This window comes from Penicillium soppii, assembly GCF_028829465.1.
Source record: "Penicillium soppii strain IBT 18220 chromosome Unknown utg000006l, whole genome shotgun sequence".
NCBI lineage: Eukaryota > Fungi > Ascomycota > Eurotiomycetes > Eurotiales > Aspergillaceae > Penicillium > Penicillium soppii.
The window spans coordinates 2,851,804-2,874,435 of record NW_026643236.1 but is presented as its reverse complement, the minus strand read 5'-3'; the positions used below and the strand labels follow the sequence as shown (position 1 = coordinate 2,874,435).

Genomic DNA, 22,632 nt, shown 5'->3' with positions numbered 1-22,632 from the left:
CGCATACCCCCTTTCACGAGTGCACCGACGGCGTTATCTGGATGATTTGATTCCCCGGAGGTGTTCTCCATGTCTTACGACAGTTTGAATGCTTTTGCCAATGAGAGTGAACTAGCTACATTCATTGAGTCAATGGACTAGCCATCTCGATGGTGCTCTATCTCGGGCTCAGACCCTACTTTTAGAACAAAGCTATTCATATCAAAGATGACATCGTAAAGCCGATGGTGCTGGGTCAAATTCTACTATGGCGTTTGATGTCACTAGAGACTACAGAATACCATATAATGTGGTGGTACAATTCAAAATTCAGGCAGATACAGGCTGGCCTGTACTTAACTCTAGATTTCATCTATGAATTTGCCATCTCCTAAATGACTAGTCAAATGTTAGTAGACATAACAATGTTGTTTAGAGTGCTATTATAGCCATGTACACCGATCCACATGATTGGTGGATTTCTTGTACTAACAATACCAGTAATTACCATATTTTTTGCCTCAAACTGCCAAGCATGACAAGTCAAGTACCGTATCAACCAAGAAACCGCGATCGTGGCCTCAACTCCGCAAACCTCCCTTTTCGTCCAGACCCTCTCTCAAGCTCCTTTCCTTTCTTTCTCCTTGAACTTCAATTCCATCTGCCTTCTAATCAATTCCCTTTCTCTTTCCAATTTTCCACACCACTTAATCACAATGGTAAGTCCGCCCAACGCCAGACCCCAAATTCATCAATAGGCCATCCGACGATCAAGCCAGCTTGCCCCCATCCACCATCAGCATCCCACATCTCATCTAACATCTCATCTAAACTCTTCAACCAAATCTTAACATATGATTAACACAATGAATTAGGCTGCCCCCCGCCCCGCCTCTCCCTTGACCTCGGGCGCCGAGTCTGGCGCAGAAAAGTCCGGCGCCGGCGCCGCTGCCACCGGCTCCTCCGTCAGCCGTCCCTCTTCTCCCTCAACCCCCGGCGGTCCTCGCGCTGCCATGCGTCGACGCGCTGCCGCCGACCACAAGGAGACTATCCGCAACGCTCGTCCTAGCTCCACCCGCTCTGCCGGCGCTGGTGGCTCCTCCGGCACCATGCTCAAGCTCTACACTGACGAGAGCCCCGGTCTCCGTGTCGACCCCGTTGTTGTCCTCGTCCTGAGTCTGGGCTTCATTTTCTCCGTTGTTGGCCTGCACGGTAAGCTGAAAAATAGTGTAAATGTGTCGTATAAGTTACTGATTACTTTGCTTCTAGTCATCGCCAAGATCACCCGCAAGTTCTCTGCTTAAGAACTTGATCAACTCCAATCGCGCGGTCGATATCCCGTGAGAATGTTGGATAGCTGACATCCATCCGCTCCGAGCATTGATCGCACCCAACCTCGACTTCCTAACTCACTCCTTCTCCTCCTATACCCCGTGACCTTTCGGCCATTCCGTTGATGGCGCCGGAATCAAATCAACCATGCCGAAATAAATGGTGTGATTCCGTTTTCTTTTTGATGTGGTGTTTTCATTTGCGTTGCAAAAGAGTTACTCAACGACCTATCCGCTGTATGGGTCAGTCTCGGTAGAATACTCCGTCCGTGCTCCGTTCTGGTCTGTCGCGTGCATTCATATCGTCGTTTTCCTGGCGATTTCATGCGCTGGAAAGAGTTGAGGCCGCGGCGGCTAGGACTAGTGCATTGCGGGGTCTTCTATTTGGACATCTGTCTGTACAATATAAAGACTTGAATCTGTTCATGGTATTCCATTTTCGCTCCCCATAATTACTTGTAAAGTCAAACTGTCCACCGTCTGACAGTTGAGGCTTTTACCGTCATTGGAACTACGAACTAGTCCAACATATCTCAAGGGGAATGGGCAATAATATCGCACTCGATGGCTTTGATCAGCCTACCCTCAACATGGCAACTAAGTGTATCTGATACCTCGCCCACGAATAGCCCTATCATGATGCGTCGTTCTCGTTCAAACGCATTATCTCACCTTTGATATCTAGTACACTCAACCCCCTTTCGCCATCGTAGCCGCTTTCAGCCCTAGCACAGCCACTCTTGTGTTGGCAGGGCCTTCCATCAGGGCCTTCCATCGAGCAAAATAGCTCTTTGTTGTCTAGGTCCTCTTGTTGGACGGATGCAAGCAGTTCGACATGCCAGTGGAATACTGTACACGAATTGACTTGTTTCCGTCTGATGAATCGCCTACTTCGCTAGCGAATGGGCATACTTTCGTTTTGGAGACATCCTCTCCGTGTGCTGGTCAAGACAGATGGCTATGAGGACTGTTCTCAGTCCCTGGTGTAGTTCATGACCATGTATGGGCTTATGTGGATGTGTCAGGATACTGTTCAGTTCAGTCGAGGGTGTCGAGGGTTGGGGGAAGGGGATGAGACGAACTTGCTTTTTGGGCTGACTTTTAAATCTATGGATGCAGTGGGAATGGCCGAGAAAGCTAGGACCAGTAGTGTATTATGCTTATTTATAATGATCAATCATTTTGGTTGTTCATGCTTTGTTTCTGCCATCAGCGTACTTGTATGTGTTCATGAGCTGCATGGGCTTGGCCAATCGCGAGTGGCATCGTACGACTCGTCTTTCATCCGCTCATTATACTTATACAACGTATGTTCAATCCCATACGGATGTTGCATGAGATATATACATTAATTAGTCTGTATTCAATAAGATCCTAATGATATCTGTTTCGCGGACTCAGGGATGATGCCTTAGGGTTCTTTTTGAAGATCTCCACTTTCTTCGAAAGTATTAGCTTCTAGCTCACTATCTAAGACTACTCATGAAGCTAGCTATATATAAAGCCTTCGCTATCATGACCTGATTGATGTTTGTTTTGTCAATTATATAAAAATGAGTATCGTCGCAACAGTATCAGACGCCATAGTTCAAACAAAAACATGGTGTTAGCGGTATCAATTCAACACATTATCTTACCCAAATGCTTTGCAATTCAATTATTAAACAAATACTTTATGGAGCAATAAGTACATTCTAACAAAATAACCATATAAGAATGGGTGGAGAGATAGTGGATCCTGACAAGATATAATGCGATCGAGTAAAACAGACAACCCTGGAAGCCACTATCGTGACTTAGCCGGTATACCCCGATATCCCCAGATCCATATCCATGATCTAATTGGTTCAAATCAAAAGAAAACATCAAAATCCAGTGCCGACCTGAACGGGTTAACCGACTCGGAAACTCTTATCTCCGCAATTCAGCCAATCACATTCAATCAAGCCAACAGCCCTAAAAGAGCAAGATAACAGCTTCAGCATCAGCCAATGGTCAACAGCAGATGGTAAACCCACACCAGAATGATTATTCGACAACAAGTGTGGAACGGAATGTTGATCTCCTATTCCCATGTGGCGTACCTATGCTTACCTATGTAGGGATGTGCCGACATAGATGACATTACGAGACGATGCCACTCTTATCTGGCAATCAAATTGCGGGTCAAAGTCCCTATCTAAGCTCAGATCATCAACCCTGTACTGCGAATTCGGAGCTGGGGTACTTCTGAGGTTGTGCGTCTATATGAGGTCTCTATCTCCCCGGTCTGGATCTATACATTCCACTCGACATACAGAACAGGCTGCTTATATCAATTACAGTAGCTGATTGGATCCATTCGAGACAACGTTGTCAACAATCCTCGCTTTCATTTCTGTCTCTGGCTATAAATCTCAAGACCTGGTGACTTACACTTCAATTCGTCCGACAGCCATGGCGGAGACGACCACCTTTACCGCACCATTGTCGCAAGGCTTTGGATATGGAATTATCGTTGGTCTGGGCTTTGCCTTTGCTTTGCTGATGATCTTTATTACCTGGGCTCTGAAACGGTGGGTCCCTATACTTCACTTCAATCAATGAAAGTTTCGTGCTGACGAAAACCCCAATGAAGCTACCAGAACGAAGTTCAAACATCCGAAATGTTCTCGACCGCGGGGCGATCCGTGAAATCGGGACTCGTTGCAGCTGCCGTGGTTAGTAGTTGGACTTGGGCCGCAACACTTCTCCAGTCCACTGCTGTGGCATACAAATACGGCGTGTCTGGTCCTTTCTTCTATGCCTCAGGTTTGTTTTGCTGTATGAACTTGCTGCGAAGAGCATATAGCTAACATGGCTTGTTTGGTAGGTGCCTGTGTTCAAATTATCCTTTTTGCAACTATAGCGATCGAGTTGAAGCGCCGCGCACCGAACGCACACACTTTCTTGGAGGTTATCCGTGCCCGCTATGGAACTACAGTCCACATCGTGTTCATTGTCTTTTGCCTGATGACCAACATTCTCGTCACTGCCATGTTGCTCACCGGTGGATCAGCCGTGATGACCTCCCTGACAGGCGTACCTACTGCAGCAGCCTGCTTCCTGCTCCCGATTGGTGTTGTGCTCTACACTCTATTCGGTGGTATCAAGGCCACCTTCATTACAGATTACATGCACACTGTCGTGATTCTGGTTGTCATCTTCCTCTTCGCCTTTTCTGCATACGCTACCAACGCCGAGCTAGGATCTCCAGCCAAGGTATATGAGGCACTAGTTGCAGCTTCCCAGCGCCACCCCGTCGAGGGCAATGCGGAAGGCAGCTATCTCACAATGCGCTCCAAAGAGGGCGGTATTTTCTGGATCATCAATTTGATTGGAAACTTTGGTACCGTGTTCCTCGACAATGGCTACTACAACAAGGCCATCGCCGCAAGTCCGGTCCATGCATTCCCCGGATACGTGATCGGTGGACTCTGCTGGTTCGCAATTCCCTGGCTATGCGCCACTACTATGGGTCTCTCCGCACTGGCACTGGAGGGCACACAGCGAATGAGCTCCGGCGATGTCACAGCCGGTCTTGTCCTCCCTTTCGCTGCCGTTAAGCTCCTCGGCCACAGCGGTGCCGTCGCAACGACCCTCATGATCTTCATGGCCGTGACATCGGCCTTCTCAGCACAGCTGATCGCCGTTTCCTCAATCTTCACCTACGACATCTACGGAGCCTACATCAACCCACATGCAAAAGGCAAGAGACTCGTCTGGATCTCGCACATGTCCTGCATCGTCTACTCAATCATAATGGCCGGCTTCGCAACAGGTCTCTACTATGCTGGAATCGGTATGGGATACCTCTACCTCCTGATGGGCGTAATCATTTCTTCGGCCGTCTTCCCAGGCGCTATGACCCTCCTCTGGAAAGGCCAGAACCACATCGCAGCAGCCGTCTCCCCACCCCTTGGCCTAGCAGTCTCCCTCATCGCCTGGCTAGTAACAACAAAAAAGCAATACGGAGTCCTTACAGTCGACACGACCGGCGCCAATTACCCCATGCTAGCCGGTAATGTCGCTGCCCTCCTCAGCCCAGTCGTCTTCGTTCCGCTTTTCACCTACGTCTTCGGCCCCCAGAACTACGACTACGAGTCCATGCGCGCAATCCGCAAAGTCGACGACTCGGAAGTTGCAGCCGCCGCACACGTGGATATCGAGCTCGTTCCCGGCGAAGCAACCCATGCCCAAGACGAAGACGAGGAAGAAACTCGCCAACTCAACCGATCTGCGTTCTACGCACGCACCCTGACGGTGTTCATGGCGTTCTCTTTCTTGATTCTCTGGCCGATCCCAATGTATGGCACCTCGTACGTGTTTAGCCAGAAGTTTTTCACCGGCTGGGTGGTTGTGGGTATCTTGTGGTTGTTTATTACTACTTTCGGCGTTGTGGTCTTCCCGCTATATGAGGGCCGCACGAGCATTACTCGTGTTGCGCGGATGATGTCGCTTGATCTTGTTGGGCAGAGGCCGAAAGTTTATCGTGGGACGAAGGAGGCGGGGGATATTGCTACGCCTTCTGGGGTTGCGACGCCAACAGATGTTGAGAAGGAGAAGAAGGCTATGGAGAGGGAGGTTTAGTGTTTTGATGATGGAATCTCTCTGTGTTTTGACGACTATTTATACCCCTTATGCTATTGAATTTTAATTTTAGATTGACTATGATGTTACCATATGCTACCCTATATAATATGTACGGAGATAGATGGGATATTAGCATTGGAGGGCTGATCATTCGGGGTAGTAGTGCCCAAAGCATCTTCACACAAAGTTAAGAAGAAGAAGAACCAAAAACAGTTGGCTGGTGGCATCTGGGTTGACCCCAAATAGCAAACTGAAGCTATCTCATGAACAAATATGTCTCTGCTGAGCTTCAATAGAAGTAATAGTGGCTAAAACGGTCAGAATGGGCTATATAAACTTAGGCCAAGGCAAGCTCTCACAAATCCTCCAGATCGCTGAGTGGGTGAGGGACACAAGGTCATCCGATTGCTTGATAGAGATATGACCACAGGTGATACCGCATATGGAAGTCAAGTCAAGTGATGGGGGAAGCTGGTCAAGGATTCGATCTGTAGAACCAGTAGACTTGGGGCACGGATTCTTTTTTCTTTCCTAGCTTCCTTCTTCGTCTATAGTAAGACTATTCCCAGATAGTTTTAGCTAGTTTTTTATGACTCTCTCCATATAGGCATTCTCAAGGAGTTGAAGTGCATTATTTTGTGCAAACTCCACCGAAGAACGGTTAAGGCTTTTTCTCAGTTACCTTCACTATGGAGGTCATATAGTGTGGTTACTGTTGTTAGAGCGTTGAGGCTCGTTTTTTGAGTTCTGTGTAGTTAATGCTTGATACCTTACTTCTATGTAGGATGAGTTTTACCTCAAAGTATCATCATTCTGTCTCCCTTTGGTTTTACGATATAACTATTCTAACAGAAAACAAACGTCCTTTTTGATATCATCTGATAACCGAAGCTACGATAGCTACATTCCAACTGCGTTTTCTCAAGGTTGTCGACAGCCAGACCTTATGAATATCATTTGGGCTCAGAACCAATCTATTCTCGTTAAAGGCATGATATGTATGGACCAATTCGACTTAGCCGATCAATAGTAATGGGGAATAGCGAGCAGAATCATTTATTTGAACGAGTCCTGTTGAAAACTTTGAATTCAATCAAGTAACTTGACATGACAAAGAAAGAAATTATTGCCCAACGCCAAAGGGTAATTGTAACACTGAACTAGAACATGCATCTCTTCCGCCGACCCTGGTCTGCTTCAAATCCCCGAAATGACTGCTGTGTCCCTATGCCAATGGAAGTCAAAACGTATCTAAATATCATTTGTACCCTAGGCCACCCTGTGCTTGAGGGGGAGGCTGCTGAATAGGCTGTTGCTGCCATTGAGCACCAGGGGGTGGCTGGATGCCATATTGTCCACCTGCCGGAGGCCTGGTCTCAGGCGTGATATCTGGACGGTCACTGCAATCGAAATTAGCAGGTTTCCCGGCTTTGATAGAATTTGACAATGATCATTCAAACAGAACCTACCGTAGGTCTTGGGTGTACCGGCATGTGTAGCATTGGACCTCCTGTTGTTACATCAATATATAATTCAGGGGTATGGGTAGAAATTTGTCCAAAGATATTTACCTTGTACTTGTGAACAGCAAGGGGAATCAAGGGCTGCACCGAGAAATGGTTAGATGTTGAGCTGTTTCTTGAATATATTGAACCATGAACATACAATGAAACAAACAGTGAAGAACGGCCTATACATGTTAGTCAAGCCCATATTGTTTCAGCATATAGAAGAGAACATACCACCGGGTGATACAGTGGCCATTCCAATGTTGGCCTAGAGTAGACGATCAATAAATCACTCTCATATGGTGCGACATGAACCAGTGACGTCAGAACTCACAGTTGTAGCAGTAGGCGCGAACATTCTCATAGCCCTCGAGTTGAGATGAGAACTCTGTAACAACAGTCAGTATATTCTCCTATATAATTGAACTCACCCGCAACGTCAACAGCATTGATACCCGCGACCCGATATCATTCCAGGGACGGGGTCCACTCTGGTGCCAGGATCGCGGGTCAAAACAAGCTCACTCACCATGAGTTCCAAAAGTGATACAGAAAGCCATGATTGCTATGACAAGAAGAAACAGCAGATGAGAAGAGCCAGAGAAAATAAATCGACACTATCTGAAGAATTAAAGGGCGATCGGAGGTGAAGGCAGCGGCATTGGGGTGTGGCGGCGCTGTGGCTTGGCAACTTGGCATGCACGTGATGTCAGAAATAGCGGTATCTGATTGGCTCAGCCTCTGTCTATATATGTCCATGAAGCACATGTGATTATTTACTGTATCTAACTATCACAACACCATTGAGATTGAAGAGTTCATCTATGGTTATATAGGGCCCAATCCAACCCTATCGCTGTTTTGTGGATTATGCGAGTGCGCTTTATCTCACAGATGGGTATTCATTCCAACATAGCAGGCCTATGGGTCAAGTATTATTTGAAGACAAAAAAAGGTCGCTTGAAAAACACATTTCTTGGTGTTCCATCACTATCGAGCAATGCTTGTATTTACTGCGTCTTGAAGAGGAGGATTGCGCAGTGGCCGAGATAGAAGTAAATGAAGTGCTTGGTCTCTGTGAGGAGATTAGTCGCTGATCACTAAATAGAATGTGCCGCCTCCAACTAACCGTGGGTCACAAAACTTCCAAAGTTGCGGCCAACCACGCAGTGCCAGGTAGCACCCTTGCGAGAGTCGAACTGGGGTATAGGGTTAGCGACGTGATCGGGGCGGGGTAGGATGAGCGGACCTCTTTCTTGATGTACTGCGCGATGTCCTAGTAGTGGTCAGTAGAGGATTTGGATTTGGAAAATTGGGAGGTATGGGCTAACTTTTTCGACGTTGAACTTGTCCATGGCCTCAATGGCTGGTAAACAGTTTAGTTGGAGCTGTTAACGATATCTTTTTTGGGGTTACGTACCAAGAGAAATCGCCTCTTGCTGCATATCCTCGGTCTTCAAAACAGGTCAATATTAGATGCGTATCTTTGGGTTGTATCGATAAGTCTCACCATGTCAACAGACTTAACTTGTGCTACAAGAAACATTTAGCAAGTTGTAACTTGACCCCAGGAGGCTACACTTACCCTCCATCCTCTCCTTGTTATCACTGGTAGGAAGGTTGGCCATAGTTGAGAATTAATTAAAATTTTGAGAAAGAAGTATTAGTGTTGTTAATGATACAACAAAAGGGTCGGAAGAGCGTGAGTGCGGTTGGGGGAAGTTAACCTCCCGCGATATCTCGAGGCTGCTGGGGTAACTTTATTGCCCACACCCCCAGCTGACCGCCCAACTCACCGCCGTCGGCACTATGAAAGAGGAAAAAAAAGTTTTCGCCAGAAATTCTTCAAGCTTTTACCTCTTCACAACAACATTTCAATATGGAGAGCACTAGAGTTTTTGTTGGTGGTCTTCCACCAACATGCTCCAATGATCAGCTTAAGAAGCATTTTTCAACCCACTTCCCAGTCACAGATGCTCATGTCCTGCCCAAACGTAGGATGGGGTTTGTCGGCTTCAAGAGTCATGAAGCTGCCCAACAAGCTGTGAAACACTTCAACAGGACATATATGAAGATGTCAAAGATCTCTGTAGACATCGCTCGTCCGGTATGTCAATTCTCAATTCTCTTCATTCAGCCACTTCCCTTTCGCCCGTGCACGCTGACCAAAGAAGGTGGTCTTGAGACTGACCCGTATTATTGCAGATCGATTCAAATGCCGCTGAGGATGCGCACCCCACACGGAGACGTGATGCCACGAATAATGATACATCGTTGGATAGCAACCTCAAGCGGAAAAGGGACGAAAAGTCACAAGATCCCAAGCTGCAGGAGTACCTTTCTGTAATGGGAGGTTCATCAAAGACACGGACATGGGCCAATGATGATGAGATCATCAAGCCGTCTGCAGATCCTGCACCTACTATTAACCAACCTGCCCAGGAAGAGGACGAAGAAATCCAGGAGTTACCTTCACACCCAAAGAAGGCAAGGACAGAAAAGCCTGCCGTGGTAGCAAAGCACGAAGAGCCCGAGCCCATGGTGATTGATCACAGTGGAGAGGAAAAGAGTCAAGAAACACCAGAACATCTACAATCCCCAGAGCCTGTAGCGGAAGCCGCCCCTGTATCTGATGCGGATTGGCTTCGTTCAAAGACGAGTCGTTTGTTGGGCCTTCTCGATGACGATGAGCAGGCTGAATTTGAGCAACACAAAGCCGATGCACCACCTGCTGCGCCGGCTAAAGTTGTCAAGGTTGTTTCCTCGCCCGGCGATAAGTCGCCAGAGCGTGATGAGGAATTCCGCACCTTAGCCTTTGAAAAGAGTGTTGCGCCCAACACGACTGACGATGACAGCAACACCGAACCAGCACCAGAAGACCCGAATGTTGATCTCATTCGAAACTCCGCTCGTCTGTTCCTCAGAAACCTTGCATACGACACCACCGAAGCGGATCTTCAGCCAATTTTCGAGCGCTTCGGAAAACTTGAAGAGGTTAGTGCTTTTATTTTGTTTCGTTCTACACACTTTCATCCCATTTGCTCGCTGGCTTCTCAGCCGCCTGCTTGCCCCCGAGTGCTCGTATGATGATTTTCCCGATAGGGACATCCGATGCAAATTGCAGATGATGTGAACTGGACAAGAGATTTTAGTAGATGCTTCTTGACTTTCTGAAGAGCCCACTCAACCTACCCACCTTGACACCTTTATACTTTTTTTCAATTACGTTGAATACTAATTGGAAATAGATTCATGTTGCTTTTGATACTCGCTCTACAACCAGCAAAGGCTTCGCCTACGTGCAATATTCCGATGCTGATGCGGCCATTGATGCTTACCAACAACTCGATGGAAAGCATTTCCAAGGTCGTCTTCTTCACATTTTGCCAGCTTCTGCCAAAAAGACCTATAAGATCGATGAGTATGAGCTGTCAAAGCTTCCGTTGAAGAAGCAAAGAGAGATAAAGCGGAAACAAAATTCCTCTTCTTCCACATTTAGCTGGAACTCCTTGTACATGAACGTGAGTTTATTAGTCTTGTGGCATGTTCGAGAACACGGAACTAATTCAACTTAAGGCCGATGCTGTCATGTCCTCAGTCGCTGGAAGGCTCGGAGTCTCCAAATCCGATTTACTTGATCCCACCTCCTCGGACGCAGCTGTAAAGCAAGCTCATGCTGAAACGCATGTCATACAAGAAACGAAGGCTTACTTTGCTTCTAACGGAGTGAATATCGATGCTTTCAAGCAGCGTGAACGTGGGAATACGGCTATCTTGATCAAGAACTTTTCCTACGGTGTCAGAGCAGAGGAGCTCAAGAATCTGTTCGAGCCATATGGCAAGATTACGCGAATGCTCATGCCACCTAGTGGTACCATTGCGATCGTGGAGTTTGCGCTTCCAGGCGAAGCCCAAAAGGCTTTCAAGGGTATGGCATACCGCAAGTTGGGTGATTCCATCTTGTTCCTGGAGAAAGCACCTAAGAACTTGTTCGAAGGTGCCGCACCTCCACGTCCCCTCATACAAGAGGCTCGAGGCAAGGATTCAGGATTCTCGACGGCCGACACCTTTGCTGCCGATGAGGCTGATGACGGTGTGGCAACCACGACGCTGTTTGTCAAGAACCTGGACTTCTCAACATCAAACCAGAAGTTCCTCGAAGTCTTCCGACCTCTGGACGGCTTCCTCACCGGTCGCATCAAGACCAAACCCGATCCCAAGCGGCCAGGACAGACCCTCAGCATGGGCTTCGGTTTTGTGGAATTCAAAACCAAAGCTCAGGCCCAGGCTGCTCTTTCAGCTATGAATGGTTACAAGCTTGATCAGCATGAGCTTGTCATCCGCGCATCTCACAAGGGCAAGGATGCTGCCGAGGAACGCAGAAACCAAGACAATTCAAAGAAGGCTGCGGCGCGGAGAACCAAGATCATCATCAAGAACTTGCCGTTCCAGGCCACAAAGAAGGACATTCGATCCCTATTCGGGGCTTATGGTCAACTTCGCTCTGTCCGTGTTCCTCAGAAGTTTGATCGGACGGCTCGTGGTTTCGGTTTTGCGGACTTCGTAAGCGCTCGCGAAGCGGAAAATGCCATGGATGCTTTGAAAAACACCCATTTGTTGGGCAGAAGATTGGTATTGGAATTCGTGAACGAGGAGGCTGTCGATCCCGAGGAGGAACTCGCTCGCTTAGAGAAGAAGGTAGGAGAGCAGGTGGACAGGGTCAAGCTCCAACAGCTTACATCTGGCGCCGGGCGCAAAAAATTCACTGTAGGAGGGCAGGAGGAAGAGTAGAGAGGCCTTCGTCCCTTCTCCCTTGTCTAAGGACACGGCCATGGATTGGCTCGTTTACACCCCTTGCAGGAGAAGGTGGAATAATGTACCGTGTACGATTACTTGCATACAACCAAACGCTACAGCAAAGCAAAAAAAGATACCCCGAAGGCTTTCGGCACACGTTCCTGCGGGTGTCAATTGACCTGCAGTCCCGTCCTCGTGCATCTCGTGTCTCTTCTTCGAATCAGGCGTAACCAGTAACCCTACCTTCCCAATACTTCCCTTTCCCACAACTTTCCAACTAAACTTCACCTTGGATTGCAGGGTCATTTGCAGCTACTTTACCTTAATCTTCCAATGGTACGCAGGATTGCCCTCAACAGAGCGATCATCCAAGCCTACATTCTTGTGGTGATGTCTGGCGGTGGTCGAGCATTCCAGATCCCGCGCGAAAAGCAGATGTCGTTGGACCATCAACATTCCTACGACGCCATGATTGCCACTGATTATTGTTGATTTTTGTTGATACTGGCCCGAGCGAAAGATTTTCAAGGTTACTTCGAGCTGCACAAAATCTCCGACTCGCTCACCACTGGATCGTGCTCCTCAACATCCCTTGCATCGGGAGAACTTTTTGGTCTCTCGACTCCTGATTTGCTGCGGCAAGGACGACTGAACGTTGTCCTTTGGTCCTTTGCTCCCCACTCAGTGTCTGGACGCGTGCAGGCCAGGACCGTGACCTGCCCAGGAGTATGGGGAAGGCGTTCGAGGGACGTATTGCAGGCAAATCAAACCTGGCGGAGCAATGTTGCTACTGGGACTACAGCACCCCTCTCCAAAGGGGAGTTATAGTTCTCTATAAACACCATCTTGCTCGCTCTCACATTCTCTTTCCCAGGTTCTTACATTCTCTTGACATCTTTGCGTTCTTGGGTTGCTGTTTGTGACTGAGCTGCGTTCTTTGCCAGACAGTAAGCATTTGGCGGTGCCTCTCCACCCCCTCCTCTTTGGAATCTGTCATTCTTTCCGAGAAGCCCGTCCTTGGTACCCTCCATGGCTACTGACTGGCAACTTGTCCCTCAGAACCAGCCATCACTGGATTCTGTGGGAGCTCATTCTGACCGAGCTCTGCAGAATACCTCTGGGAATGTTCAGTCTTATTCAGACCATTTAGCTCATGGTGATGTCGCTTCGCGTGAGGAACAACTCCAGCAGCTTGGCTTCAAGTATGCCTCTGCCCCTCACTCTCAGCCCATGTCGGGAGCCAGCTTGCATCAGCAACATCATCTAGCTGCCCGCCTTCATGCTCGCAAGATGCGGCGTCTTCACTCCGTTGGGCCTAATTCTCAGTCCCGCCGGGCAAGAAGTAGCTATCTCAAGTCCCAAAAGTACTTGGAGTACCGGGCTCGGCCTCGTCGGGATACCGGGAAGGATGGTGAGCCAGTGTGGTCCGATGAGTTGGAAGATGCTTTCCAGCAAGGTAAATATATCGCACCAATACCTTGGGCAATGCGGTCTAACATTTTGATATAGCTCTTGAAGCAAATCCTCCAATGGGCCGCAGAAAGTGGTCTGAACGGGGAAAGTCATATGGCCGGAACGAGCTTATTGCTGAATACATCTTTAAGTTGACTGGCAAGCGGAGAACTCGCAAGCAAGTCTCCAGTCATCTCCAGGTTCTGGACTCTTTTCTCAAGGGAGATCCTGATTGTGAGTTGAGATAAGTCGTACATATCAATGTCTTCCATTATTAACCCTTCATTACAGGGGAGCGACTTGTCCGAGAGGCATCACCGGAACGATCATCCAGCGTGCATGGCTCAGCGCCAGGGCCTAAATGGAGAACATCGATGGAGCACCCTTCGGCTTCCAACCACTACAGCAGCCACGCGCACAATGTCTACCATGAAAACATGCGCTCCATGCAGCCTTATAGCGGCGATCTCCCTCCGCCACACTATACCCTCGGCTCCAACATGCAGGAAGCCGCTACCAGCACCATCCATGGCTTCAGCTTCGACATGTGGGTCAGCGCGCCTCAACAAGCCAACCGCAGTGACAAGGCATTGCACGCATACACACGCCTTCAAGGCGATCAGCATCACCCTGTTGCCCCGCCTATCCCCCTCGAGCATGTGAACAACTGGCGGTACTCCTTCCCTGAACTCGCTTCCATGGTGGATGATATCAACAACCCTCTCGATTGCGATGTCATCTTATTAGAAGTCAATCTTGACCTAATGACAGACTTCCCTCCTGCGGGATCCCGTTTGGGCATCCAACTTGACCTTGACTATGGTCACCCCACTGCTGGTGATGTTTTGGGAGTCAGTCAGATGGACAACTGGACCTGCAGCACGCAAATCTACAGCGATAATCAGAAGCTGGTTGAAAGCAATCATGAACTCCCCAAGCCTCAATCCACAAAGGTCAAGCCTCTCTTTGAATCATCTTGGTGGGCCAAAATGTTCACCAAGCTGACCCAAGAGAAACGCATGGCTGAGGATTCAGGACATCCTCAAGCCGCTCAAGACGCCGATGATCATACCCGACGGTTCTTCCGCTCCCTTTCTGCAGTACAGGAGCTTCGGGCCACGTCGTCGCACTCTCGGCGTCTGTCAAACCAATACCAAGGCTACGGTGATGACAGCAAGCGCATGGCCGTTCTGGCCTGGAAGTTCCGTCAAACTCGACCCGGCGAGGTTGGCACAACCACTTGGAGGCGACTACTCCTGGCGCCAGATCGCACTACGACCAACAGCCCTCGGCCAGCTACTGGTGTTGGCCTTCCTCCACTTTCTCTGGACTCCATCCTCCTCAATAAGCCATCTCACCAAAGCGTCTACCAGGCCCCTCAATCGCAGGACCTCCTTCATCACCAGGCCGAACCCCAGTCGCAATGGCCCATGTACCCCTCATCCCACGACAACGTGGCTAATTTATTTAATTCTGGCAATCATCTCGACTTCATGACTTCCATCACCAAGGCCGAAGAAGGCCTCAACGACAAAACCGCCGTCACCTCAGTCCTAGACTCCTTCTCTACCAGCCTCGCACCCGAGACCGCCCCATCAACGAGCCTGCATGGCTCCACCGGCGCACCAGTCATGCTCAATGTGCACGATCTCCCCCTGGCACACCCAGGCATGGGCTACAGTATGGGCCACGATACCTCGCACTATGTTCCTCCGCAGCAGCACGCGGTGAACATGCATGACAGCAACAGCGTGCTGAATGGCTTCTTCGGCTCGAATGCCCAGTCTCTTGAAGATCTCGGCCACGGCCAGGCCTCATGGGGTGCACACGCTACATCTATCCCCGGCGACGTTGGCAGCAGCTACCATCACCTCCCTTACCAGGAGCACCATGGACCTGTGCCGCGCGAGTCACAGCAGCCCCATCACTTCGATGGCCTCTCCGAGGATCTGATGGATAAGATTGTTGGACGTATGTCCAATGGTCCTAGTATGCACGGGGCGGGCCCCGATGCCAATGCAGGCTATGGAGACAATACCTCTGTGGATGCGGTTTAATGACTCTTATAAAAACCAAAAACGTAGTAGTAATGATAATCATTCTGGGAGTGGTCTTTTGTATTCTATATTTGTGACTTTTCTTTTTCTCTTTTCTCTTCATTTTACACTTTTTGGGGGGGATATCAGGGAGCTTGGTGTCTGGGGATGGCGTTTGAATACCAATACTACTATTCTATTCTAATTCTTTATTGTGGTAAACTCATCTTCAACTCACTGTTTATTCCCCAATTGGCAAGTATTATCCGACTCTGCCTTTCTCGGACTGTCGGACTCCGGCTAAACTGGCCCAATGGGCCACTTTAGCCGCCATGCAATTTCGCCGGTGGGGACAATTCTGGGGATTTGTATGGCATAGTCACTCCGTTAGGATTGGCCTGGAATTAGCTGGAAGACCCAATTGAGCTACATTCGGTCATATTAGCCTGCAGCTGGACAATTTTGCAAGCGCTAGGTTTTATTTAAAATAATGCTGTCCCCGCGGGGTTAATTCTCCAGACTCACTATACCCCCCCTCCTTGTTCTTCATGTGAGTCCGTACAATTTCTCTCCCATTCCGCTTGCTAATACGAGATTAGATTTCATTCAAAATGGTTGCCCCTACCGTTAAGCTGAACAGTGGTTTCGAGATGCCCCTCGTGGGTTTCGGTCTCTGGAAGGTCAACAATGACACTTGTGCCGACCAGATCTACAACGCCATTAAGGCTGGCTACCGCCTGTTTGATGGTGCTTGCGGTAAGTCCTCAAATTCAAGCTCTGATTTGTCATTCGCTAATAAGACAATTATAGATTACGGCAACGAAGTCGAAGCCGGCCAGGGTGTGGCTCGTGCCATCAAGGATGGCCTCGTCAAGCGCGAGGAGCTCTTCATCGTGTCTAAGCTCTGGAATAGCTTCCACGAGGCCGACAAGGTCGAGCCCATCGCTCGCAAGCAGCTCGCCGACTGGGGTGTCGACTACTTCGATCTGTACATTGTGCACTTCCCCATTGCCCTGAAGTACCTCGATCCCTCCGTGCGGTACCCACCAAGCTGGACCACCGCCGAGGGCAAGATCGAGTTCGCTAACGCACCCATCCACGAGACCTGGGGCGCCATGGAAACCCTCGTCGACAAGAAGCTGGCCCGCAGCATCGGTGTCAGCAACTTCAGCGCACAGCTGCTAATGGATCTGCTCCGTTACGCCCGTGTCCGCCCCGCTACCCTGCAGATCGAGCACCACCCTTACCTCACACAAACCCGCCTGGTCAACTATGCTCAGGAACAGGGTATTGCTGTTACCGCTTACTCCTCCTTCGGTCCTCTGAGCTTCATCGAGCTTGACCTTAAGCATGCCAAGGATACCCCGCTGCTCTTCGACCATGCTACTATCAACTCTATCGCCAAGAAGCACAACCGTACCCCGGCCCAGGTGCTGCTCCGTTGGTCTACACAGCGTAACATTGCTGTTATCCCTAAGAGCAATGATCCTACTCGTCTCGCGCAGAACTTGCAGGTCACTGACTTCGACCTCGAGACCAGTGAGCTTGAGGCTATCAGTGCATTGGACAAGGGTCTTCGCTTCAATGACCCCGTGGCTGTAAGTTTCATTCCACCTATCAACTGAATTGTTTAGTACTGACAGTAATTATTAGTACGGTCTCGGCATTCCCATTTTCTAAGCCCATGTATACAAAGCGGGTCTGGGCATTTGGGAGACGGAATAAACTCCGTGTGCCGGAGAAGGAAATCTTCCGTATTATGACTTTGACGCCTGGAACAAATAAAAAAAAAATATTCCAATACTTTTCCACAATGATTGAAGATGAATTTGTAGTAGATCAATTGGGTGTCGTAGATTGTATAGATCGCAATATGTCAAAGCGCCAAGAAATGCCGATCTCAGTGACGATCGAACATTTTCTCCAACCTCCAACTTGAACGCAACAAACTCCCCATGACCTCCCCTGCTATCCTCGCGCGCATGGCCGCGCAAGTACACATCACCGCCATGCCCAGACCAAAGAATATAGCCGAAAGCAAACTGGTGCTGGGCGCACTTCAGAAATTCGGAGAAGTAATAACATACCGCAACCTCAAGGTAGGGATTCTCTCTCCGCGCATTGCAAACGAAGCATTTAGTTAACAGCCATCCTTAGTACGACACAAGCAATACCTCCCCAATCCATAACCGGCCCATCCTGGCCATCTTCGAGACCGCCGACGCAGCAAACCGCGCAATAGCATCTTCGCCCATAACCATTGCCCTCCCTACAAACCCAATCTCAACCGCCAATTCCTCCAAATCCGACTCCTCAAAAGCCCCCGAGCCGCGCTCAATCACATTTGAAGTTCAATCCTCGCGCCATAATCACGCTTCCGCCCTCAAGCGCAGCCCCTTCTACTCTACCTACAATCTCTCCAAAAAGAACAATGCCATTTACGACGATCTGATGAGTGATGAAACGGGAATTCCGCTGAAGGAACTGGCCGATACACTCGCGAGTAAAAAATATCATATTGGGCCCGGCGTTAAGGATAATATTCAAGCGGACAATCGGCGCATGGGGGCGGCGAGTTTGATGAATATGTGGAAGGAGGGGATGGGCATGGAGATTGAGGGGCAAGAGAACCCATTTGATAATGGGAATGGAGGCGTGAATATTCAGGAGCCTGGAGACAGGACAGAGAAGAAGCAGAAGGGAGTGGTTTGAATTGAGCGCCGTTGAATTGGGCGCCGTTTTGACCCTTGTCTTTTGTGCCTGAATGGCAAGGAGGAATACCATGGCGTTTTACTCTGTTCCGTTGAAGGCGGAGCAAGGCTCCTGTCGATGAGCATTTGCATTAGCTTTGGCTGGACCAAAGAAGCATGAAGTTCTCGCATCCCACTCTGATGCCCTGTCTGCAGGATTAGCAGCTTGGTTGGCCTGTTCGTTTGTTGGCGTGCTTTCCATGGGCAGGAACTTGAGCAGTCATTAACTCTGGAGGTCAATTCCTCTAGAGGTTCTTGTCGGCCAATATTGATGATGTACGGAGTATATCTGGGTTATTACCAGTGTACTCTGTCTGCTACATGAAACAAATTGGGTCCTGCTCAACTAGCACAAATCCAGGGATCTTCGATGGATATACGAGTCTATCATAACGATCAATGACATGTACATATAGGATCACTTTGCCCAAATCGGGATAATGCTTGTCAGTTTCTTCATTTCAAGGTTTTCCATCTTTCTTTCTAGAGAAGAATTCCATTTCTACGTCAGTTCCAGGTGACCTGTTATACTCTCAATACTATCAAAGGCTTCTCCAACGGATCTACAACATGGGAGTTTGTGGTTACCATAGTTTTCTACTTTGTCCACCGAGAGAAACCTCTGGATCAGCAGAGATTTTAGATCCATCTCAGCGGCAACGAGCCTGGTTTGACGAATGTCTGTTTAAGCCCATCAAGTATCACAAGAGCTCGACCCAGAAGCTGCACGGCCGCAGAAACAATACGAGAGAACACATCTTGACCAGCATCAAAAAGCTGTCGAGTCAAAAGAGAATGAAAGAAGAAGGAAGGAAGTGAGAATATATACAAAGGATAAAGGTGAGGTGGAAGAGCTGTCATTAGTCAAGTCTATGTAGGTCCACAGGTAGATGGTATTGCTCTGAGCCCTATAGAAGACCTATACAGATTCATACATATGTACATAGTAGATCTTTTGGTGGATACCTAGGTGTTAATGCAGGAGGAGAGTCAATACACCCACGAGATAGCCAAACGAATATCTTTCCTTTCTTCTCTTCGTTCTTTTCGTCTTTCTCCCATGCTCTTCAGCTCACAGGAAACAACAATACAAACATCCAACAAACCATCACTAGCCTTTCCCAATGGCGAAAGAAGCTAAAAGCTCTACCAAAGGCCCCGTCAAGGAAGTTATCAAACCGATGACTGCCAGGTACCTTAACTTCATTGTTGAGGTTGTCAACCATCCCGAAGCCCAGGTAAGAGACTCCGGCCATGTATCTCTCGAATGCTATGTGCACAGTCGACACTTGCAGATCAACTTCTCCGCTATTGCGAAAGACATGGGCGATACCACCGGCCATATTCGGGACCGATTCAAGAGAGCGATGGCGCGTGCAGCCGCACTCGCAGAAGGCAAAATTGAGAAGGCCGAGGATACCGATGCGTCAGAGACTGAAAACGTCTAGATGTCTCGAGTGAACACCATGTCTAAGCAGTTGGCTTTACCGCGCATTCTATCAATCACTCCAACTGCGATATCAACGGAGGAAGTCTGAAGAGGGGGAATGGTTCCTGCGAACGTAAAGGGCATTGATTCATACAATTTTCAGCATGGAAGTCGTGAGAAAGGTAGAGAGTTGCACATGGGCAAGGTTGCGGGTAAAGTCATCTAAGCATCAACCACACAAACTTGTGTATCTTCTATTAATGGAAAAGACCTGAGTCCGTTACAGGCATGATAACTATGTACCGGTAAAATGCAAATAAGAAGTACCTTGAGCATAACTAATATCAAGCCTATCTAGTGAAGGGTCATATACGATCATCATTGGTACCTAGGTAGGTGTTCAATTCATTTCTCATGTAAAGAATCAAGTCCGCACGCGGGGACTGTAGCACGGAAGACATCAAGACCATGAACTAGTCAAGGCAACATATTAAAGCCATCTCGGCATAAACCTAAACCCGAACAAAAGCTAAGAACCATTAGCATGAGCCCCCAGACCACAAGCTGCATTATAGTGAAATAACTTACTAGCATCAATCTGCTTAATATTCGGCAGTGCTAAGCGCACCTTGTTGCGATAAACAGCGGGCCCGTTCATCTGCAACGGGTTACCCTCGAAGTAAACAGTTTCAAGCTTCTCTTTATCCTTCAACTCGCGCTCGACTTCCTCGAAGCTGGCGAGTTGGTTATTGGATCCCCACAGTTCCTCGAGATTCTTTAGTGAGGAGAGATGTTCCAAATGGGAGACCTGGTTGTTGGAGAAGTCGAGCACGCGCAGGGTCTCGTTGGACTCGAGTCCTGATAGATCTGTTATGGCGTTATGAGAGAGATAGAGCTCTTCGAGGTTTGGGAGGCCGGAAAGACCGGTGATTTTGGTTAGGCGGTTGGATTGGATGGAGATGATGCGTAGATTTGAGAGACTGTCCAGGTTCTGGGAGTGGGTCAGCTTTCTATCCATCTTGTTTCTGAGGTTGAGATGGGCGTTATCGCGGACCTTCATTTCAACGATCTTGTTTTTCCCAAGCCAGAGTTCCTCAAGTGCGCTGAGTGTTTCCAAATTCTCAATTTCCTATATCCATCCTTGTCAGATCTCTAGAATTCGTTGTAGAAAGATACATTATCACCAACCCGAATTTTATTCGCGCCTAGCTCCAAGTTCTTGATCAAGGTCAATTCCTCCAAGCCCTCGATGCGAGTAATCTTGTTCTGCACGAAGAAAAGCTCGGTCAATTTCTTGAGGTGTGAGACATTCTTGATATGCTTGATCTTGTTGAAGCTTAGATCTAAGCTTGTCAGGTTCTGGAAGTCCTCCAGACCCTTGATGTGCGATATGAGGTTATCGTAAAGATCGAGCTCGGTCAGGCTTTCAGCGATATTGGGAGGGAAGTTGATGCGTGATATTTGATTCTGACGCATGCATAGCCTCTAAAACAAGGCCAACGTTAGCTATCTGTTACTTCATCTTCGCAATAAAAGCATTGTGTTGGAAAAACAAAAAAAGTGGCACCACATGTCTTCCGCTGAAAAAGTCCCGGAGACGCAAAGAAAAAAATTTACCTGAAGCTTAGTGAAGCGTTCCAATTTGAGAGCAGAAATCGACGATATCCGGCAATGCACGAGGTCGATATCCTATGTTGGGAGGATTAGCAATCACGTAACTACGATCAGCAGAGGTTCAAAGCTACCTCCGCGTTGACATCTTCGTCTGCCAACAGATCTGGGCATTTATTAGTCCATCTATCCACTGCTCTGCCTCGACCAATATCTTGCGGGTTTCGTACCTTCGTCGGCCTCAATCTCATCCACCGGAGGCGCATCTGGGTCCGAGTAATCGGAATCCTCCAGCGCTTCCGGGTTTGTAATAACAGCCTTTGCTTCCTTGGGCTCTCTGAGCTCCTTGGGCTCCTTAGCTCCATTTAGATCTTTTGGGTCGATCCTCATTTTTCCGTCCCAGCCCTCCGCGTTCTTCATGATTTCAGCCAGGGTGATGATGTGGGATGTTTGGAGGTTGCGGGCGGTGGAAATTGCGATTGCGGGGAGTGTTCTCGTTTGGTTTTTTTATATTTTTGATCGCGGTAGACAATCGCCAATTTCGATGATGTAAATTGAAAAAGAGGACCGACAGCGAATTGAGAATAGTGTGATAAGAAGGTTGCAGGGCCAGTAACTTGAAACCTTGGTTTTGCGAAGTTGAACTACATCATTGTCTTAATGCGGGTGGACTCAATGCGGAATAGCCCGAGGTACTGCAATAATGACAAGACAATATTGTACACTATTAACAACAAATAAAGAGAAAACAGATGATAAGCAAGTTAATTCATTTCTACTCTAATACAACTTGCTCAACTACTTGAGTTTTCTGGATACGGCTTCTCAGGGGCTATGTACAGCATCGAGAGTGTCTGATCACCATGTACATTGCATGAAAGAATCACCAGTAACTTCAGCGGTGTAAAGGGGGTTATTAAACACTGCTCACTAAGAGGGAAATGTATACCACTTCATGACAAGAGACTCAGCAAGGAAGAGAGCGCAAAGAGCATGCTCGCATATTGGTGAGATCACGCCAGTAGGGCAATGTAGCAAGGCAGAAATGAGAATGAAAAGGGAAAAACATAGGGGGGATACAGCGCGGACATAACCAAGAGACGCCTGCAGAATGCATGAAAAGCGGAC

General features: G+C 48.3%; 10 protein-coding genes across 10 annotated transcripts; 7 read left to right on the top strand and 3 right to left on the bottom strand.

Annotated features, from left to right (window-relative positions):
- Positions 1-695: 695 nt before the first annotated feature.
- N7529_008461 (SEC61-beta family protein) lies at positions 696-1,283 on the top strand (the record flags this gene model as incomplete). Its single annotated transcript, XM_057243988.1, has 3 exons — positions 696-698; positions 855-1,191; positions 1,249-1,283. 3 exons carry the CDS (start codon positions 696-698, stop codon positions 1,281-1,283), a joined length of 375 nt encoding a protein of 124 aa, XP_057095526.1.
- Positions 1,284-3,746: 2,463 nt separating this feature from the next.
- On the top strand, positions 3,747-5,918 carry N7529_008460 (sodium:solute symporter family protein; the record flags this gene model as incomplete). The annotated part of the gene is made up of 3 exons (XM_057243987.1): positions 3,747-3,865; positions 3,928-4,100; positions 4,162-5,918. 3 exons carry the CDS (start codon positions 3,747-3,749, stop codon positions 5,916-5,918), a joined length of 2,049 nt encoding a protein of 682 aa, XP_057095525.1.
- Positions 5,919-7,179: 1,261 nt separating this feature from the next.
- On the bottom strand, positions 7,180-7,989 carry N7529_008459 (rhodopsin family protein; the record flags this gene model as incomplete). The annotated part of the gene is made up of 7 exons (XM_057243986.1): positions 7,180-7,321; positions 7,391-7,431; positions 7,493-7,525; positions 7,587-7,611; positions 7,664-7,697; positions 7,764-7,817; positions 7,959-7,989. The coding sequence occupies 7 exons, from the start codon at positions 7,987-7,989 to the stop codon at positions 7,180-7,182; spliced, it is 360 nt and encodes a 119-aa protein (XP_057095524.1).
- A 450-nt stretch (positions 7,990-8,439) lies between these two features.
- On the bottom strand, positions 8,440-9,057 carry N7529_008458 (dynein light chain DYN2; the record flags this gene model as incomplete). Its single annotated transcript, XM_057243985.1, has 7 exons — positions 8,440-8,504; positions 8,559-8,628; positions 8,679-8,705; positions 8,761-8,795; positions 8,850-8,883; positions 8,940-8,962; positions 9,015-9,057. The coding sequence occupies 7 exons, from the start codon at positions 9,055-9,057 to the stop codon at positions 8,440-8,442; spliced, it is 297 nt and encodes a 98-aa protein (XP_057095523.1).
- A 251-nt stretch (positions 9,058-9,308) lies between these two features.
- Positions 9,309-12,220, top strand: mrd1 (RNA-binding ribosome biosynthesis protein MRD1; the record flags this gene model as incomplete). The annotated part of the gene is made up of 4 exons (XM_057243984.1): positions 9,309-9,536; positions 9,635-10,423; positions 10,678-10,950; positions 11,006-12,220. 4 exons carry the CDS (start codon positions 9,309-9,311, stop codon positions 12,218-12,220), a joined length of 2,505 nt encoding a protein of 834 aa, XP_057095522.1.
- Positions 12,221-13,255: 1,035 nt separating this feature from the next.
- abaA (transcription factor AbaA) lies at positions 13,256-15,735 on the top strand (the record flags this gene model as incomplete). Its single annotated transcript, XM_057243983.1, has 3 exons — positions 13,256-13,682; positions 13,736-13,912; positions 13,970-15,735. The coding sequence occupies 3 exons, from the start codon at positions 13,256-13,258 to the stop codon at positions 15,733-15,735; spliced, it is 2,370 nt and encodes a 789-aa protein (XP_057095521.1).
- A 590-nt stretch (positions 15,736-16,325) lies between these two features.
- On the top strand, positions 16,326-17,394 carry N7529_008455 (uncharacterized protein; the record flags this gene model as incomplete). Its single annotated transcript, XM_057243982.1, has 3 exons — positions 16,326-16,470; positions 16,525-17,312; positions 17,368-17,394. 3 exons carry the CDS (start codon positions 16,326-16,328, stop codon positions 17,392-17,394), a joined length of 960 nt encoding a protein of 319 aa, XP_057095520.1.
- Positions 17,395-17,669: 275 nt separating this feature from the next.
- N7529_008454 (uncharacterized protein) lies at positions 17,670-18,426 on the top strand (the record flags this gene model as incomplete). The annotated part of the gene is made up of 2 exons (XM_057243981.1): positions 17,670-17,813; positions 17,872-18,426. The coding sequence occupies 2 exons, from the start codon at positions 17,670-17,672 to the stop codon at positions 18,424-18,426; spliced, it is 699 nt and encodes a 232-aa protein (XP_057095519.1).
- A 1,162-nt stretch (positions 18,427-19,588) lies between these two features.
- Positions 19,589-19,912, top strand: N7529_008453 (uncharacterized protein; the record flags this gene model as incomplete). The annotated part of the gene is made up of 2 exons (XM_057243980.1): positions 19,589-19,702; positions 19,760-19,912. 2 exons carry the CDS (start codon positions 19,589-19,591, stop codon positions 19,910-19,912), a joined length of 267 nt encoding a protein of 88 aa, XP_057095518.1.
- Positions 19,913-20,405: 493 nt separating this feature from the next.
- On the bottom strand, positions 20,406-21,924 carry N7529_008452 (putative protein phosphatase PP1 regulatory subunit Sds22; the record flags this gene model as incomplete). Its single annotated transcript, XM_057243979.1, has 6 exons — positions 20,406-20,422; positions 20,482-21,022; positions 21,082-21,378; positions 21,511-21,582; positions 21,639-21,670; positions 21,735-21,924. The coding sequence occupies 6 exons, from the start codon at positions 21,922-21,924 to the stop codon at positions 20,406-20,408; spliced, it is 1,149 nt and encodes a 382-aa protein (XP_057095517.1).
- Between the last annotated feature and the right edge of the window lie 708 nt (positions 21,925-22,632).